The 19,899-nt window shown below is 38.1% G+C and overlaps 1 protein-coding gene across 4 annotated transcripts in view; it reads right to left on the bottom strand.

Moving 5' to 3' along the window:
* FGD6 (FYVE, RhoGEF and PH domain containing 6) overlaps positions 1 to 19,899 on the bottom strand; it is a 122,696-nt gene that overhangs the window by 44,487 nt on the left and 58,310 nt on the right. For all 4 annotated transcript variants that reach the window (XM_045084826.1, XM_045084827.1, XM_013054194.2 and 1 more), the window contains exons 4-7: positions 15,150 to 15,217; positions 15,034 to 15,064; positions 2,428 to 2,579; positions 1 to 157 (exon numbers count right to left, since the gene is read on the bottom strand). In XM_045084826.1, coding sequence (XP_044940761.1) covers positions 1 to 157; positions 2,428 to 2,579; positions 15,034 to 15,064; positions 15,150 to 15,217 — 408 coding nt within the window. The remainder of the gene's footprint in view (positions 158 to 2,427; positions 2,580 to 15,033; positions 15,065 to 15,149; positions 15,218 to 19,899) is intronic.

Here is a 19,899-nt window from a genome sequence, read left to right as displayed (position 1 = left end):
CTCAAAATCTCTAACAACAGCAGCAAAAGCTGGGTTCTTCTTGCACTGCTCATCCAGCAAAGCTATATTTTTATCAAATTCTTTGATGTACGTGGAATACATTTTTAGATATGGTCCCTTCTTTACAAAGATATCAGCAATTCTATGTTGTTCAGTCCTAAGACAGAGAAGAGATACGCAAAAACAGAGAGAGTCATAGATGCATCCAGAACATATCTAGCATCCAGTGAGAGTCCCCTGTCTGAGCCATTGGCGTGCCCTCTTTGCTATTCTTATAAGACATCTCCTATTCTTAAATGCCTACTCTTCACCATCCCCACTGCCACCATCACATGTTGCTTGGATTTTGCCAACCCTCTGACTGGTCTCCCCATTTCTACCATCTCATCCCTCTGTGCAGTGAGAGAGTCTAAAAATGTGTATTACACCATGTGACTTCCAACAGCCTCCTACAGGACTCAGCAGGAAAACAAACTCCTTCCCTTGGCTTACAAAGCTCCATTGGTCCTACTGCTGCCTACTCTTCTGACTCATTTCACACTTCTCTCCTTCTTTCTCAGTCCTCCCCATACACACTGGCCTTCTTTATAGTCCTTTGACATATGGACTCATTCCCACTCTGCACACTTTTAGTAATGGCTTTGCATGCCTGGAAATAGGAAACCCCGGCCAGCTCCCTTCTTTCATTCAGATGTCCCGTTAACGGGCTCTGCCTTTCCAGAGGGCCTTGCTTGGCCACCCAATCTTCACTTGCCAGCACATCATCTTATTTTACATCTTTCCAGATCAGAAATTGCTTTTATCTAATGTTTCTTGTCCATTGTTCTGGTTTTCCCCTTACTATAATGTCTACTCCATGCAGGCAAGAGCCTTATCTATTTTGTGCAATGTGATATTCCTGCCAAGCTTAGAGCCCTGACCAGCACACCGTAGATAACTCAAAACCTTGTTGAAGGCAGAAACGAAGTATTTCAACAGTTATTAAAAGCCAATATAAAAATAAAAGTTATTTTAAAAAGCATACTAAAACCAAAGAGTATGTCTTAACTTGAAGGCCCCTGAGAGAAAAATATTTTAGTTAGTAGAAAATATCTTATCCAAGGATAAGAAGAGTTTTGTGCTAGTAAGTGTAGTTTTTCCCATAATTATTGTTTTAGCTGTCCCTTTCATCAGTTAGTCTGTTTCTTAGGAATGCTTAATACTTTACCGCAGAAATCTATCGATCTAAACTTGAGAAAATTTTCAGCACAAGCAAACAATAAATTTAAACCTCCTTTAACACCCACTTACATAAGTATGCATATCCTTTAAAGGCAACTAAGTAATTTTAAAGATAATTTTTATAAGAATGACAAAGTATTTATATGAATATTCTTTGCAATTATATTTTATTTCTATCATGACTTTAAAAAATACCTTTTAGTCATTCCTCAGTCCTTAACCCCGTGTTATTTTACACTTAGGCTGCAGCTAGGAATTAATTACTCATCTAACATATTTTCCCAACATGCAGAGGCATGGTATTTCCAAAACAGACAAGAAGTATTTTTCTGGAAAAGAAAACTTACAAGAAGTTTTGATCATGAAAGTAGGTGATATTATTTTGTTATTCTAATCATTTGGGGTTCCCCAGGGACAGGAAGTTCAAAACCCCTAGAACAAATTTTCTGCATATTTCCAAAGGTGTCACCGAAGTGTCTGCTTACTTTCTATAATCCAAAGAAGCAGTTAATCAGTCTTTTCCAGTTTGGAAATCTATAGCCTAGATGGTATCATACACATGTAAATTTTCTAAACCACACAAACCTATTACCTCAGTGAATGGTTGCTTTTCCAAAATGTAAAGAAAGATTCATGATATTCCAGAAAAGATAACAAAGCATTTAAAAACATTTCAGTGTGAATATATTAAGTAAACTCCCTCAATCTCAAAAACCTTGATCATCAAAGGTCACCTACAGAAAAGCTAAATTGGCTGAATATATGGACCCTTCTTGTTTTCGAGGCAGTATTACCAAAGAATTTAAACATTCCTAGAATTGAGTTCAGGGCATCAAGGCTGTGAATTCTGGCCATCTAAAATGACCAATCTAGGGGGGCCTAGGTGGCTCAGTCAGTTAAACGTCTGTCTTCACTCAGGTCATGCTTCTGGGTCCTGGGATCCAGCCCCAGGTCTGGGAGTCTGCTTCTTCCTTCGCCCTTCTCCCATCCTCCCTCTCTCCTCAGCCCCTCTCTTTCTCTTGCTTGCTCTCTGTCAAATAAATAAAATCTTGAAAAAAAAGTCCAATTTACAGGTAGCTGTCAAGAAAATTCAATACATTGAAACAACTCAATGTAAGGAACACCCCCTCTCTGCCACATGCAGGGCCCCTATTATGCCTTCATTGAAAAGAGGGACTCTGGGAAAGCTAGTCAGTCCATTTTTACCAGTTTGACATCCTTTCCTCCAGTTCCTTCAGGAGATCCCGGTTGAGCTCATACAGCTGAGGCAAGTAGTACAGGATCTGATTTAGGATCCGGTCCTCAATCACGGGTTTCCCAAGTTGCCTGGAAGCATGGGCCACTGCATCTCGGAAATCCTATTACAGTTCAGAGAAGAAAAAATAACGTACACAGACATATAATTGACATAAAGCTTCCCCCCCGCCCCAGTGCTTCTCTTTAATACAACATAAATCACAAACTATTTTCCATGTAGAATTACAAATCGAAAGTGCCACTTCATTGTCTCCACTTAGCTAGACAGAAACAAACAAAACAAACAAAAAACCCACTACAATAAAGTGGCTAGGGTAGATATTTGGTTTTAAAACAGTCTGTATAGTATTTCTCTTAAATCTTTTGATCTCCAAACTTTGTAATTATATTAAAGGGTATCTGGAAATTGGATTGCAACTCTTAGTTGCCTTTAAACTTATTCCCATAGTGCTATATGAACACAGTCCATTCATTTTAGGAGTCCCCAAGAGATCTTACTTAATTTTATTCTGGAAAGTCCCTTTGTTCACTTTCAGTAATTATTTCCCAACAACAAGAACATTCTAGGTAAGGCGCATGGAGGAGACTATCACATTCTTTTTTTTTTTTTTTTAAAGATTTTATTTATTTATTTGACAGAGAAATCACAAGTAGACTGAGAGGCAGGCAGAGAGAGAGAGAGGGAAGCAGATTCCCTGCTGAGCAGAGAGCCCGATGCGGGACTCGATCCCAGGACCCTGAGATCATGACCTGAGCCGAAGACAGCGGCTTAACCCACTGAGCCACCCAGGCGCCCGAGACTATCACATTCTTGATAATTAGAGAATACTGGATCCAGTATTACAGGGTATCTTGGTCTAGCCTCATTTCCCTCATCTGTTCAGTGGGTTTGGAGATTGCATATCACACATCATCAGGTAACACACTTAACGCTTTTTGCAACATGTGTGGCACACAGAATCAAAAAAATATTTTCATTGTGGACCTTAAACTCAACTCTCCCTCCTACTGACTTCTCAGTAAATTCACCAGGATTTACAGTTTCCGCAATATAAAAAATATTCTCCTTGTATATTCTGTCAACTTTTCCCTAGAAAATTATTTACATACCACGTTTTAAGACAAGTCCACATCATTCCATCCTGTCAACCCAGAGGACTTGGGAAGGGTGGTGGTGTCTGAGATCCTAATTGTCTGGTTTCACCCTATCTTGAGGCCCACCCTCTGGGGATAAGTAAAACAATAGTGGAATCTGTTCCAAAGTCCTAAGGACTCAAAAACAGAGACTGTTCCTTCTCAGAAACAGCAGGTTTAATTAAAACCTTAAAGCAAAGGCTGGGTAAAACAGATTCTCTACTAGGCTTCATCTTCCTTTATATTTCAAATAACTTTCCCCTTCAGGAATTCAATGGGCAAATGAAATAGACAAAAAAATACAGATTTCTCCTCTGTTCCCTTCCAACACACATATATTAATCATAGGCAATTCTCATGCTTCTTGTGAAGGACAAAAATCTTGTGTAAAATTTTTAAAGTACATGAAAGGATTCCTTTCCTCAAGGATGGTCATTTCAGATCATTCAAATCCTCCTGTGCTGAACAGGTGCTAATAAACCCTTCACTAGGGCTCCAGTATCTGGGACTAACTTTATCGGTCCAATAGTCACAATGGCCCAAAGGAACCAAGTATTTACAGTAGCAACTAAAGAACTACTTTTACAGCTAATTACTATAGTATAAAATAGGAATTTGTAACTTGCATAAACTCCAATCCAGAAAAACCGCACAAAACATCTCCAGAAACCAAATGGATATTGGCCAAATTCCACCTCCGAGCAGCTTGTTTCTATTAGCATTCACATTTACTAAGAGAATATAGAGCTACTTAATGCTTTTGAAAGTCATTAGATTTTTCCATCAGGCAGAACTACAGAATATATTTACATGTTACAAATAACTTCCTCAATTCTAACAGTATTCAAAGCACAGGTAAACATCTTCTATAGTACTTTCTTTCTTTGGGACCAGTTTAATGATTAATATAACTTAAATGCAAAAATTCCTTGTTCAGCAAAGCAATGGCCACTGCCCTTTCTTCTGGTAGATAAATGATGAATATGTTTGTCCCCTGGCAGCAAGATGACTTTTATTTTCCAGTTGGAAGATATTTCCTCAGTCACAACAGTGACAGTAGCCATTAGCAGCTGAGTAGCTTAAGGACCCCATTTGACACGGCTTTTGCCAGACTCTTGCATTCCATATGTCTGCCACCACTGCCAAAAGGGAAACTTGTTTATTTAAGAAACATTCAACAGAAGCCAGCCAAATTCACACTGGGCTGACCAGCGAGATGGCTGCCTCTAACTGGAGGCATCTGTCACATATCAGGCAAAGCATCACTTTTCCCAGTATTACTGGATGATGGCAGGTAGCTCTGGATAAACTAGTGGCCCATACTGTCCTTGTTAAAATTATGAGTAGCACAACAAAATATAATAGAAATTTAATAATTAAAAGAGCAAAAGAAAAACAATGACTAGAGATGATAGGAATTTACAGTTTCTATCTAGCTATCTATTACAAATTATTCCTAGGACCCAGGAATTTACAAATTCTTTTTTTTTTTAAGGATTTTATTTATTTATTTAGAGATAGAGAGCATACATGAGTACTTGCACACACACATGGGAAGGGGTGAGGAGCAGAGGGAGAGGGTGAAGGAGGGGGGAAGAATCTCGAGAAGACTGCTGATCGCAGCGCCCAGTGCAGGGCTTGATCTCATGACCCAAGATCATGACCTGAGCCGAAGCCAGGAGTTGGGACATTTAACTGACTGAAGCAGCCAGGCGCCCCAGGAAGTTACAGATTCTAAGCAGGCATTATTACGGCCATCGATTAGTTCATGGTACCTTTTTGAAAACAGAAAAGGGAACCCCTTACCCCAGGCCAATGCAACTCACACCAAGGCCTTCATAAGAGCACACAGCAACTCTGGCCCAAGGCTCATCCCTTCACCTCTTGGGTCATCATCCCCTGAAAGCAATGGACTACAGCCCCAGTGTCAGATGTAACTAATTCTCACAGGAACTACACACAGAATCTTTAACTTTTCAGCTCTTCATGAACCTTAACATTCTCCAGAACTGGTGCCACCAGAAGGAGGAAAGCATTTTTTTTTTTAAATAAAAAGGATGATTACAACATTTGTCTGGTTATTTTTCTAAATGCTAACAGCCAGGATAATTTGGAAAAGTGTGATGACACTTCAGAGCCAGAGGCAAAACTATTTTGAGGCAGAAGAATTTAAATTCCCAACACCTCCTTGACTAAATCAGTGAGGATGCAAGACCACACGACTGGCACTTCAAAAATTAGATCCAGAGTACCCTTTTCCACACTGGAAAAGCCGGTTAATTACAATCAAAGGGGGGTGGGAACTGGGGTGTGAAAATGTGAGGCAAGCAATAGAGGTTACTGGAATCAACCACATGTACTTCAGCCTATGCTCCCAACATAAATCCCACCAAAGATTCTGTATGTAAAACGGAACCACCTACACTCAGGTTTCTGATTACAGTAACCAAATGTGTGTTCAACTTGGCATTTTTAGAAATAGCAGGAGGCTCCTGAATTATAAAGCATATCACAATATTATTCTTAATAATTCCCAGAAAACCTACAAATGAGAACCAGATCAACTTCTAAAACACACTCAGTGCCTTTGAGGTATTAACATACCAACTTCACAAGCTCTGATCGCCTGGCAAGACCTAAGCAAAAATCAATGCAGATTAAAAAAAAAAAAAAAATCAATGCAAATAAAGTCATGTATGAACATCTAACGCAGTGAAGCACAAAACAGATGGTCTTACTCATCGGGTCAGGCTTTACATCTCTGGTGCCAAAGAGAAGTAAGAGACTTAATGAAGCTGTCCAGACTGGGCTTCCTGACCTGAGGGCATTATTAACCACTATGATGACACAGTGGATTACAAAGACTAAATGGACATATGGACAGACGGGGAACTCTGCAGGGCTCCCTGCTTTCATAAAGGGCATGTAGAAGCACTTCATATTAATAAGCAAAAGCAGAGCAGCTGCAAAAGTCAAAGAGCTTTGATAGATATGCAGAAAGGGGTATGAAAGTATGAAGTAAATGTAGAGGGGCTAGAAAGTCCTAACATTAACAATTTGATTGTGTTTTTAAATTAAAATATCTGACCAATGAAATGATTCCTCCTTCTTGCTATGCTCAGACCTGGTGATATTATGCATGGTGATCACTGCATTCAAACTGTATAAAACATGACCAAAACCCATCCTTTATCTCCAGTCTCAATCTCCCTTAACAACATTAACAGGCAATCATCCTAATATATCCTAAGTGACCAATATATAGCCTCATTCTCCCCCTCAGAAGATAAAAAACTAGAATTTCTCTAGTTTCATGAGCCAACTGAAAGAATTCTGAAAACAAGCTCATATACCCAAAAATATACTACTATTTTCTTATAGCATGCTAGAAATTTCAAGTAATAATTTTTAATCAATTGCTGAACAATCACTAAATGCAAGGTCTTAGAGAGACCCAAATTCAAAGCCTGGCTTTGCCATTTAGTATTGGGTAACTTTTGGCAATTAGTTTTCTTTGCTTAAGAAACAGAAATAACATCCATTTGATAGGGTTGTTATGAGGATTAAAATAGACAATTTATGTAACATAGTTTTAGCATGTTTCAAGGCACACAGAGAGTGCTCAGTAGAAGGCCATTTATTGAAGTAAAGAAGATCTGGTTAATGATGATCGCATGAATGTCATTTATAATCCACAAGTCCCTCAAAGTTTGGAAAGAGAACACTGAAGTAGAAGCATATCACAAAAAGGAAATACCAAACCAAAGTAGGGAAAACAAACACCTCAGCAGTAAGACAAAGGGGCTCTTAACAATGAACTTCATTCAGTGAAGGGCAGTCACATGAAGGAAGCTGCTCAAAAAGGAAAGGTTAGGCAGCCATGTGAAGAGATGCTAAGAAAGCATTCTTTACCACTAAAGAACAAATAAATGATAATTAAATGGTTAACAAGACTCAAAGGACAGGGTCTATTCAGTAGAACAGGATAAATTATTTTATGATTGGAAAAAACTGAAAGGTTCTGTGAGAAAGTCTTCTATTCTTTTTTATAATGCATTAAAAAAAAAAAGAGGAAAAGATATATTCTAGTTACTGACACACAGATATCCAAGTAACTTTGCCTCTAATTCCACGGATTTCAGTGAGAGTCCTTCAAATTTTTAAGGTAAATGTGTTCCAACCTAAAGAAATGAGTGGAGCAAATTGCTTCATTACTACCTTACTACTTAATTAAAGCCCATTTTTGCCACCCCCAAAAGACCTCAAAGTGTCTGATCGTTCTCTTGTAAAAAATATATCTATATTTTAAAATCATGCTATTTGGACATTCATAAAATAAATTTATAAAGCTGTTTATTAAGGCAGTCTCCCATCAAAGGGAAAATAAGATAAGACAACAAAAAATTGTATCACTTGCACTGAGCTATATTAAGTTTCCACGGTATATTTCCTATTAAGTATAATACAATAGCAACCTCTGGATTGGACAACCTCTGCTACAACAGGGAAAAACAAATATAAATAACTAGAGCTTTACCAAGTACTATTTTATTTGTCAGTTGTCTCTCATTCATTCAACAGATATGAATTTACTGGGATAAAGAATCAATGGAACGTAAAAATCCCTGTCTTCATGGAACTTACCTCCCAGTGGAAGAACTTAGTAGGGTCTAAGTTAGTAGGATCTATTTCAGGAACAAACTATTTTGACTGATTTGATTAAATGTTTATTTGGTAACATCATAATTAAATAGTATGCATTTTAATTTATATATATAAATAAGTTCTGAATAACAGAACAATTTTTCTTTTTTTTTTTTTTAAGATTTTATTTATTCGACAGACGGAAATCACAAGTAGGCAGAGAGAGAGGAGGAAGCAGGCTCCCCACTGAGCAGAGAGCTGGATGCGGGACTCATGACCTGAGCCAAAGGCAGATGCTTAACTGACTGAGCCACCTACACATCCCAAGATTTTAAGTAATCTCTACACACAATGTGGGACTCAAACTCACAACCCCAAGATCAAGAATCACACATTCCACTAACTGAGCCAGCCAAGTGCCCCATCATCACACCAACTTTATGTGGTTATTATTATTATTATTCCCATTTTCCAGAAGAAACCAAGGCTTGACTAATTTGTCCAAGAGCACATAGTGGTGGAGGCAAAATTCTTAACCACCAATCAGTCACACTCATTCACTCAACAAATGTTTGCTAAAAGCCTTCCAATGAACAGGAATGATGCTAGGTGCTGGAGATACTATCCCTGCCCTCACCTAGCTTACATTTTAGTAGACCAAAAATAAACAGGTAAATAAACAATATACAAATTATATTTAATGCCAAAAAGAAAACAAATGGAAAGTGAAGGAGAAAAGGATAGTCAAAGAAGGCCTCTCTAGGGAGGTCGCATTAAGCTCAGATTGGAAGGATAAAGAAAAAACTAGCTATGAACAAATGAAGAAGAAAGATTCCAGGAAACTGCATTAGCAAAAGCTATGAGCCAAAGTAACAGCAGTGAAATAAGAAATGGAAGGTGGCCTGTATGGCCAGAACATGGTCAGTGACTGAGAGAGAACCCCTCTTATCCAGCATCTCATCTTAGTAAGAGGCCAAATCACATAACACCTTTTGGGTAGAGGGAACCATAATTTAATGACCCAACAAGAGAAAAGGAACTCTATCAATAATCATTGTGCCAAGACAATAGCCAGGACTATCACAAGCAGACTGGGACATAAGGCCATTGTATTTATTAGCCTTGGGGAGTAACGTGGACTTTACTCAACGCAATGGGAATCATTTAAAGGGTTTTAAACACGGGAATGACATGCTCTGATATATATTTTAAGAAAATCACTCTTAAATAAGGGAAAAAAATCATTTAAGAAACAGATTGTAGAAAGGGTGAGAATGGAAACAGGAGTCCCTGTGAGGAGGCTGGAACAGTTGTCTGTGTAAGAGATGATATTCTGGCTTCGGTTGGTGGCAGTAAAGTGGAAACAGAATTAGTAGGTTTGCAGATGGGTTGGCTGGAGAAGTGAGGGAGAAATAAAGAACAAATCCTAGTTTTCTGGCTTTGGCAGCCACAGGGATGGCACTATTCTTTTAAAAAGGGAAACACTGATATTGGGTATTGATTTAGAGACACTGTGCACCACTGGACCTTTTTAAAAAATCTAGTTCAGGGGTGCCTGGCTGGCTCAGCACTAAGCATATAACTCTTGATCTTGGGGTTGAAAGTTCAAATCCCACGTTGGATGTAGAGATTACTTAAAAAAAAATAAAAATCAGGTTCCAAGTCCAGGAGCTCAAGGTAGATATTGCAGAGCACGTATCACAAAAAACCCTAACTGTAAAGTCTTGCTCTTGCAGCTATAGGCCCAATTTTTCCTCACAAACACAGGCAGAAGAATCAAAGACCTTAACTGAATATACTGGCTCCTCGAATCTTGAGTTGATTTTAAACTGCATGCCTCTATCCAAGCCCACTTCCTTTCAGTGTCACAAGAGCTTAAATGATGAAATTCTTCAGTCTAGATTTTACCTTTTTTCCCCTATGAGCTATATCACCTAGTTTAGCAAATTCTAAACAAAGAAATGTCAGTGAGCTAGAATGATAAAGTGAGATATAAAGTGTTAGTGAGCTACAGTGACAAATTTAAAGCTTAAAACTATTGGACATATTGGACAGTGCAGATACTGAACATGTCTGTCATCACAGAAAGATCTATTAATGCTATTCTAGAGTCTCTAAGACAGAAAACTATTCATGGGAAATCACATATAACTGAAACAATCGCTTCTCCCAAGCCACTTGGATACTTGGTTGATTTCCAAAAAAAAAAAAAAAAAAAAATCTACTGGATTATCTAAAGCCCATTATTTATATTTTAAGGCAGTCATATTCTAGGATATAACACAGACATGAACTCATTCATGTGAAGTCAGATAGCAACAGTGTTCAGGATTAAAACTATCCATGGGCTACCTTTGTGGGGTCCTTTCAGTAAAAAGGTAAATACAAGCTTTAACGGGTGGTGGGGGTGGTAAAATGAAACAAGAGAGACTCTTTTGACTTCACCCACATTAGGCTGCTAACAAGTCTCTCCTAGTAACGGCTCTCACCTGGCTAAGGTTCTATTGTTAAAATTCCCATTAGAGCTGGGCTGTGCTGCGTTAGCATTTGCACATACCAGACAGGATGTTAACATGAGGTTGGCAGATGATCTAGTCTCACTCCTACATTAAAGGCTTAGGAGGTTTTGAAAATGTACAAGTCAAGGTGGGTTTTGGATGATTCACTCTGTTCAACACCATCTGGGAAGAAGCCAAGGCCATCCATGAGAACTATCAGATCAGAGACAATATGGGAAATACCTCACCTGGCTGTTCACTGTTATATAAGAGTTTATGATTTGTTCCAAAAATACAGGGGTAAGAGCAAGGTAAATAGTTTTGAATAATAAAATAAATAAACTAGTGAAGCTTTTTTTTGGTTTGTTTTTAGAGAGAGGGAGCGTGCATGTGTGCATGCAGGTGACGGGGAAGGGGAAGGGACAGAAGGAGAGATTTAAAAAAAAAATTTTTTTATTTGACAGAGAGAGACAAAATTTTATTTGAGCAGAGAGCCTGAATGCGGGGCTTGATCCCAGGACCCTGATATCATGACCTGAGCCAAAGGCAGAGGCTTAACCCACTAGGCCACTTAGGCACCCTGGAGAGAGAATCTTAATCAAGCTCCATACCCAGGCATGGAGCGTGGGGTTCCATCTCACAACCCTAAGATCCTCACCTGAGCTACCCAGGGACCCCAGTAAACTAATGAAACTCTTAATTGCTTCTCTACCTACTGGAATCCGAACTTCCTTCATTAAAGTGAAATATTAGTAGAGAGGAAAAAAAGCATTTGGAAGGGACAGAATTATAAAAAGGCTACTGTCTGATAACAAAATGAATTCTTCCCATTCACTGATGTTCTACAGGGGAAAATGAAGAAGGTAATGAAAGGCAATTTGGGCATCTACTATATATTGTGTACCATACCAGCCTCTTCACATACTTTATTTCATGGATTCCTCACAACCAGAGAGATCATTATTTGTATCTCCATCTTGCAAATGAAGAAAGCTAGGCCAAAGGGTCAGACTATTTTCTGAAATTCACACAGCTATTAAGAAACAGAATTGGAGGGGCGCCTGGGTGGCTCAGTGGGTTAAAGCCTCTGCCTTCAGCTTAGGTCATGATCCCAGGGTCCTGGGATAGAGCCCCACATCGGGCTCTCTGCTCTGCGGGGAGCCTGCTTCCTCCTCTCTCTCTGTGCCTGCCTCTCTGCCTACTTGTGATCTCTATCTGTCAAATAAATAAATAAAATCTTAAAAAAAAAAAAAACTTATTTGTTAAAAAAAAAAAAGAAAGAAAGAAACAGAATTGGATGGGATGCTTGGGTTGTTCAGAGGGTTGGGCCTCTGCCTTCGGCTCAGGTCATGATCTCAGGGTCCTGGGATCGAGTCCTGCATCAGGTTCTCTGCTCGATGGGGAGCCTGCTTCCCCCATCCTGCCTGCCTCTCTGCCTACTTGTGGTCTCTGTCAAATAAATAAATAAAATCTTAAAAAAAAAAAAAGAAAAGAAACAGAATTGGGGCGCCTGGGTGGTTCAGTCGGTTAACCGTCCGACTCTTGGTTTTAACTCAGGTCATGATCTCAGGGGTCCTGGGATAGAGCCCTGTGACTGACAGGCTCTCCTCTCAACAGGGTGGTCTGCTCAGGGATTCTCTCCCTCTGCCCCTCCCCACAACTCTCACTTGTGGGCACTCTCTCCCCCTCTCAAAAATAAAGTTAAAAAAAAAAAAAAAAGAAAAGACAGAAAGGAAAAAGGGAAGGAATGAAGGAAGGAAGAAAAAAGGAAACAATGTACTTAGGCAGGACAGACACCGATATTTTTGCCAACTTTCTTAAAGTGTGGTCCTTAAACTGTTACTGGTCTGCAAAGACATTAGTTAAAAGGGTGAATAAGGGACTGGAAACTTTTATGTCACCTTGACATGGTCATGACATTTCTATTTTATTTTACAAAAGTTCTGATCCAGCATGGATTGGAAATTTTGAAATCCAGTCCCTCGCCACATTAAGAGAAACACTACACTAGCGTATAGGCACTATGAGGACTGGGACTCTGCTGTTTATCGTGACATCTTTTTTTTTTTTTTATTTTTTTATTTTTATTTTATTTATTTATCAGAGAGAGAGAGGGGAGAGAGCAAGCACAGGCAGACAGAATGGCAGGCAGAGGCAGAGGGAGAAGCAGGCTCCCTGCTGAGCAAGGAGCCCGATGTGGGACTCGATCCCAGGACGCTGGGATCATGACCTGAGCCGAAGGCAGCTGCTTAACCAACTGAGCCACCCAGGCGTCCCTATCGTGACATCTTCAACACGTGTTCTATGCAAGACTTGCTGAACTACCACACTCAAGTTCCAATTCGATTTTTTCTGGCTCCATGGTATTGTTTGCCTCCATTACCTTATCAAGTGAACGCTTAAAATTTCCGTAGAGAGGACATTTTTTTACTTTTTTAAACATGTTGATCAGAAAATATGTTCCAATAAGTACAATTTGTTTGTCCTACAGATAGGCTGAGCTTTCCAGAGAAAGGGAGTTCAGCTTTTTCTTTTTACTCTACAATTATTTAAGCAATAGAGAGGTTCAGTAAAAAATGGAATTTATTCAGTTCAAACCAGAGTTTATTTTGGAAAGTTATTTATTCATCATGTTGTTATATATTTGAAATGACAATATACTTCAAACTCAATAAATCTGTTTGGGTGATCAAATATCATGCTATAATTTTTAAAAATGAATTACATTTTGAACTAAAAAAAGTAAAAAAAAAGACATAACGTAACAGAATTTGAGAGTTGTAGCTAAAGCAGTAGGATATGATCTCTCTTGGGTAAGTTCTATATAGTCTTATAAAAAGAATTTTATTTATTTATTTATTTTTGATGAGGGGTTGTATAAATGCCAATTGGATTTTAGTTGGTTAATGGTATTATTCAGTTCTTGTATATCCTTGCTGATTTTATGTCTATTAGTTTTTTTACTTACTAAAAAAAAAAAGTTTTGGAATCTCAAAAAAAAAATGAATTACAAAGAGAACTAAGCAATACAGTCAAGAGTTACATAAGAAACTATTCACATGACAGTAATTTCTCAAAACAAATTAGTAATGTTAAGAATTGTTAAGAAAAGATTTCTAGGGGCGCCTGGGTGGCTCAGTGGTTTAAGCCTCTGCCTTCAGCTCAGGTTGTGATCTCAGGGTCCTGGGATTGAGCCCTGCGTCCGGGCCCTCTGCACGGCGGGGAGCCTGCTTCCTCCTCTCTCTCTGCCTGCCTCTCTGCCTACTTGTGATCTCTCTCTGTGTTGAATAAATAAATAAAATCTTAAATAAAAAAAAAAAGAAAAGAAAGAAAGAAAGAAAGAAAAGGTTTCCAAAACTAGAGATTTTTCATGCAGGAATTAGAGTTCCAGGTTTCTGTTGGATTTAGTGAATGTGAATCACCCTTAAATGTACCCTACCTTTTAAGTTCACATGTATCTTTTAAAAGGAAAACTGAAAATGATACTCTTAGAGATATTAATGGGTGTGAACCTATCATTTCTCAGTAATTAAGTTTAAGATGATGTTAATAATTATACCATCCAAGTAAATTTTCACTTCAATTTCTTTCTTCATTGTTTCCTCTACCTTACCCTTCTTTTGTTAAATTTTAATAACTTGCCAAAATATAACTGGAATAAAGTAGGATTAAAAGTACTTTCACTTCCAATGCATACTAGAACTTGTAAAAACTTGCAGGTACAAAAAAATGCATGAGAAAAATGAATATGCTGTCAGACACATCATAACTGTTTTCCAACAAGTTTGTTCAAGTTGATAATTACAAAAATTGAATAAAGATCTTTAAAAAGTTAGTTGTAAAAATGTCTATTTTCAGTGTCTATTTTTGAGAGCAGATTCAGAAGGAATAGTTCTGAACACTGATCATGACATTTTTTATACATTGCTAGTGCAAAATTCTGATAGACATCTTCTGCAAATGCCCAAGAAATATTATCACTAAAAACTCTTTATTATGAACACAGGAAGTTTGAAAACTTCGGAAATATGGATATAAAGATTCTATTTTTTGGAAATCATCTGGGTATACTACACACACAACAGATACATACATTTCAGAAAATATCTATATTCACATATACATGAATTTAAACATGTAATCATATATTAGAAAGAGTATGTGTGTATATATATATATACACACACATACATATATATAAAATATATTTAAAGTTATGCTAAAAATTTTTTGACATAGGGAAAAATGCAAAAGAGGACAGTTATTTGTAGATACTCACAATATGCAAAAGTTTTAATACATCCACAAACCTGTAAAAGATAACAATAAAAGAAATGTTTTAAATGAGCCAATGGGGAAATAAATGGTCTTCCGAATTATAAACTGAATACCTACACCTTCTCTGAGCTCATGATCTCCTTGGCAATATGATGGACTTTACTCTTCATTCCAGTATCTTCATTCTGTGGAGAAGAGTGCATTAAAAAAGCATGAACTTGTAAAAGGATAATGAAAATCAGCTTTGAACCAGTAAGATATAAATTCAAGCTATGACACTTAGAGGTTTCTGATTAGACCATATTCTATACTATATAACATCTCAAATAGAAACATGGAGAACTAGATACGGTTACTGAAACACAATACAGGAAGAGTGCAGAGCATTCGGTGATCTCACGTTGGACTGTTACCAGCACTGTACTGCTCGACTGACCGTCCTGAGAAGCCTGAGCCTCGGTGGAGCACAAGCCAATGATTCAAAAACTGGAAAGTCACATTCTGTAGGAGAAATGGCTCCTAGAGATGTCACATAAACATGAGTTCTTCCCAATATATAAACTAGGAATTCTTCCACTATCCTGAATGTCTTTTCAGTATCTGCTGGTAATCATGGCATCTCCTCACAAAGATTCATTGCTCAACAAATACCCACATATATCATCCCCCTCCCTTCAAGATTTAACAAATCCCAAACATTCTGCAGTACCTGGTTTAAAACATTTCATGAAACAAATTGTTATATATTACGCTAAAGTTTCCCTCCCCCTCCAAGAGTAAATATTAATTGTGCAGTGTATACTTATCCCTTACATGTTTTCATATTTTAGTAGAGAACAACTTAAAATCAATATAAAAAAAATCCTAACCCTTCCATCAGAATATATTGTTATGCAAAAAAAATTCAAAGTAGGGTGTGAAACCAACAACTTACACAAATAATCTTTAAGGAGCAATCAGCTATTCATTCAGAATGCATTAATACTGCTGTCTAGTTAGCCTAGGATATTTTGCCTTGCTCCTTTACCTTAGTTCCCAAACTCTATCCTTTATTTTTCCAAACTTTATCTTTAAAGGAACAATTAGATAGATGAATTTGACCTCCATCCCCATTATCATCCTGCTTTTCTAAGATAGGTTGTTGAATGACTGTGACCAACAGACTGGGTAAGTTTTGCTCAACCGAGCAATATACAGTACAAGATACTCAGCTCCATTCACCAGCTCACATTCCTCAGGAAGCAGTCTATGCACAGTGTGGTCTTTCAGACCATGTATCAGTCATGTGCTAATAACCATGACCATGTACACCCACTCACATACACACGCATATGCACACGCACAAGGATAATTGTTGTTTTCCTATCATAACGAGTTTTATCATCTGTAGCTAGAAAGTTTAATTTTGTAAAATACAGGATATCTTTTTAAAATTGAAGGCCAGTAGAAATGTGTTAAAAATATAAAAAGGGGGTATCAGACTCTTGATCTCAGGGCTATGGGTTTGAGCCCTACACTGGGTGCAGAGATTATTTAAAAATAAAAATAAAAAAAAGTTAAACAAAAAAGAAAAACCTAAATCACTGAAAGAACTAAAACCTTAACTCAGCACTCTTATTTTCAAGTGATGGGAGGTCCCACACAGGTCAAGAGGTACTCTTAGCAGTAGTTTTAAAAGAATATAGGTATAGGGGCATCTGGGTGCCTCAGCTGGTTAAGCATCTACCTTTGGCTCAGTTCCTGATCCCAGAGTCCTGGGACTAAGCTCCTGCTCAGCAGGGAGTCTGCTTCTCCCTCTCCCTCTACGCCCCCCTAATCTGTGATCTCTAATAAACAAATCAAATCTTTTAAAAAAAAGAAAGTAAAAAGGAAACCTAGGTACACTATAGATGGCTTTGACTAGCAAAGCCACCTAAAATGTGCAGTACCTTTCTACAAAAATTTGAAGTAGGTGTACTTTACTTTTGGCATCTCCCTTTTGTTTTCTTTTCTCTTTTTAAAGATTTATTTATTTATTAACTGAGAGAGAGAGAGAGAGAGAGCACACAAAGGCAAGCAAGCTTGGGGTGCAGGGGTGGTGCACAGAGGGAGAGGGAGAGAGAGAATCTCAAGCAGACTCTGCGCTGGGTGTGGAGCCCAACTCAGGGCTCGAGATCATGACCTGCGCTGAAATCAGGAGTTCAACTGATCGGACTAAGCCACCCAGGCACCCCCGCCTTTCCTCCTTTTATAACTCTGTGCTTAAAGTCTCTACTGCAAATACCTTTTTTCTCCTCAGGACCTTCCTCTGCCAGGCCCTCTTTAGAGAGAGGTGTGTGGTGACTCCACAGTCAATGTTATTCCTGGGAAGGTATCATGCTTCTGTTCCAGCAGGGGACAAAAAGACTTTAACTTGGGGCCTGACCATCCTTATCTGTCAAATGAAAGTGTTGAACTTACAATTTCAAAATCTTAAGAGTCAAACATTCAGTATCTCAGGTGTGGCATGGCAAGTCAGTGAGAAAGACAGTGCATTCAGAGGCAGCTCTGGAGCTGGGGACTATGAAGTATGCATTTCCTTTCTAGAAGCTAAGACTATAAACTTTGGGGGGGGGAATGGTGAGTACGGGCATAAAGACAGACATGTAGATCAATGGAGAAAAACAGGGGCAAGCAAGCCTTTAAATTCGGTCACTGGATTCTTGACAAAGTTGTCAAGGCAACTCAATGGAAGAAAAGATTATGGTTTGCCTGGGTGGCTCAGTTGGTTAAGCGATTGCCTTTGGCTCCGGCAATCTGCTTCTCCCTCTGACCCTCCCCCTTCTCATGCTCTCTCTCATGTAAATAAATAAAATCTTTAAAAAATAAAAAGAAAGGATTTTGTTTTTCAACAAATGGTTGAAAATGAGTGGACCGGTTAGATATCCATACGCAAAAAGATGAATTTATAAGCTAACTGACACCACATACAAAAATTTAAAAATGTATCCTGGACTTAAATATAGGAGCTAAAACTATAAAACTTCTAGAAGAAAACCTTTGTGACTCTGAATAGAGTAACAGTTTTTAGATATAACACCAAAGGCATGATCCATTAAAGAAAAAAACACCAATAAATTAAACTTCATATAATTAAAAATTTTAGGCTCAAAAAGACACCATAAAGAAAATAAATTTCAGATAAACCCTGGTGGTAAAAAATAAAAAAAAATTGCAAACAGGTTCTGTGTCCAGTATATGTAAGATGTGACTAGACATTTCATTAAATATATAAGAATAGCCAATAACTTCATGAAAAGATGTATAAGAATAAGAATATAATCAGTCATCAGGGAAACGCACATTAAAACCACAGTAAGATTCCACTTCATACCCACAGAATGGGATTAAAAAAAATCAGAAAATAGTGGGGTGCCCGGCTGACTCAGTCAGAAGAGCATGCAACTCTTGATCTTGGGGTCAAGGATTTGAGATGATTAAATTACTATATATTGAAGTACTAGATTACTAAAAAAATAAATAAACTTAAAAAATATCAGAAAATAGCAGGTGTTGGTGAGGATATGGAGAAACTGGAACCTTTATCTACTGCTGGTGGAAACGGGAGCCTTGATTCATACATTGTGATTGGAAGTTTAAGCTGTCTTCTAATACACTAAAGGCAGAATTTTCATTTCTTACCCTCATTATTCTGAAATCATTCCAAGAGGAAGGAGTGACCACTATCCTTACTCCATAATTTAAAACTCTATCTATCCATCATTTGATAGTAAGGTTAGTAGGAGAAAACAGCTCTACCCTTAGCTGATTGATTGCTCTACAGTTAAATGTGAAAACATTACTTATCATTAGAATGTCCAAGCTGCTCTTAAATTTCAGATTCCCATTGAACTGTCTTAGAAATTCTGATTCTGTAGTCTGGGATGGGGCAGGAGAGTGGCTGCCATAAGATGAATTTAAGGATAAATTTTTAAAAATCCCCAGCCTTCAAGAAGTGAATAAGGAAAGCATACCAAATAAACAACTATACATATAACTATGAAATGTGCTGACATCTTGAAGTAGCGAAAGATTCTAACAGGCAGAGGTGTGTAATTCAGGAAAAGATTCACAAAGAATAAAGCATCCATCCAATGCCCTTCTGTCACTCCTTAAACACGTCATCAAGTCTCTGTATACTAGATACTGTAGATATTTACTCATCAAAGTCAGAAACCTGCACTCTTTCTTCTCCACCTTCTATGATCACATCTGAGTCATCAAGTCCTGACAATTGATCCTTCTGAATGTTTCCTTAAAGCTTCATTGATCCTTACCTCTCCTTTAATACTGCCTCCTTATTTCTTGCCTACACTACTGCAGGAAACTAAGTAGTTTCCTTGGCTCTAGATTTAACCCCACTGCAATCCAGTCTCTACACTGCCACCAGAGTAATAGTTCTAAAACGCAAATACCTTAGTTCTCAGGTTGAAACCCATTAGGAACAGAAACGGACTCAAGTTTCCAATGCCGTGCATCTAAGACAGTCCATAATATGTGTAGTTATCTTCATTAGTCCATTCCTGCTCCCAACACTGTATAGTCTCTCCTCCAGCCATGCTGGAATCACCTTGCAACTCCAAGTCCGCTTTGCCCTTGCACATCTGTCCCTCTATGCCCTTCCTTCTGCTTTGACTTCCCTCCTTATCATTTCTCCCCTCCTCAAAGGCTTCTGCCTATAACATTCCAACTTATCCTTTAAGATAGCACTCAAAGGTTTTCTCCTCTATGAAAGGCTGCCTTGACATCTCCCCACCACTGTAAGAGGACAAGTTATTCTCTTATTCACATAGTATTTACAGAACTTTACTCCAGGGGATTGTGTTTATTTGTTGACATGTTTAATTCT

Source organism: Mustela putorius, unplaced genomic scaffold (assembly GCF_011764305.1).
Source record: "Mustela putorius furo isolate JIRA1106 unplaced genomic scaffold, ASM1176430v1.1 tig00000788_pilon_pilon_pilon, whole genome shotgun sequence".
Lineage (NCBI taxonomy): Eukaryota > Metazoa > Chordata > Mammalia > Carnivora > Mustelidae > Mustela > Mustela putorius.
Note: the sequence above shows the minus strand (reverse complement) of the source record. Positions and strands in the feature narration are given on the sequence as shown.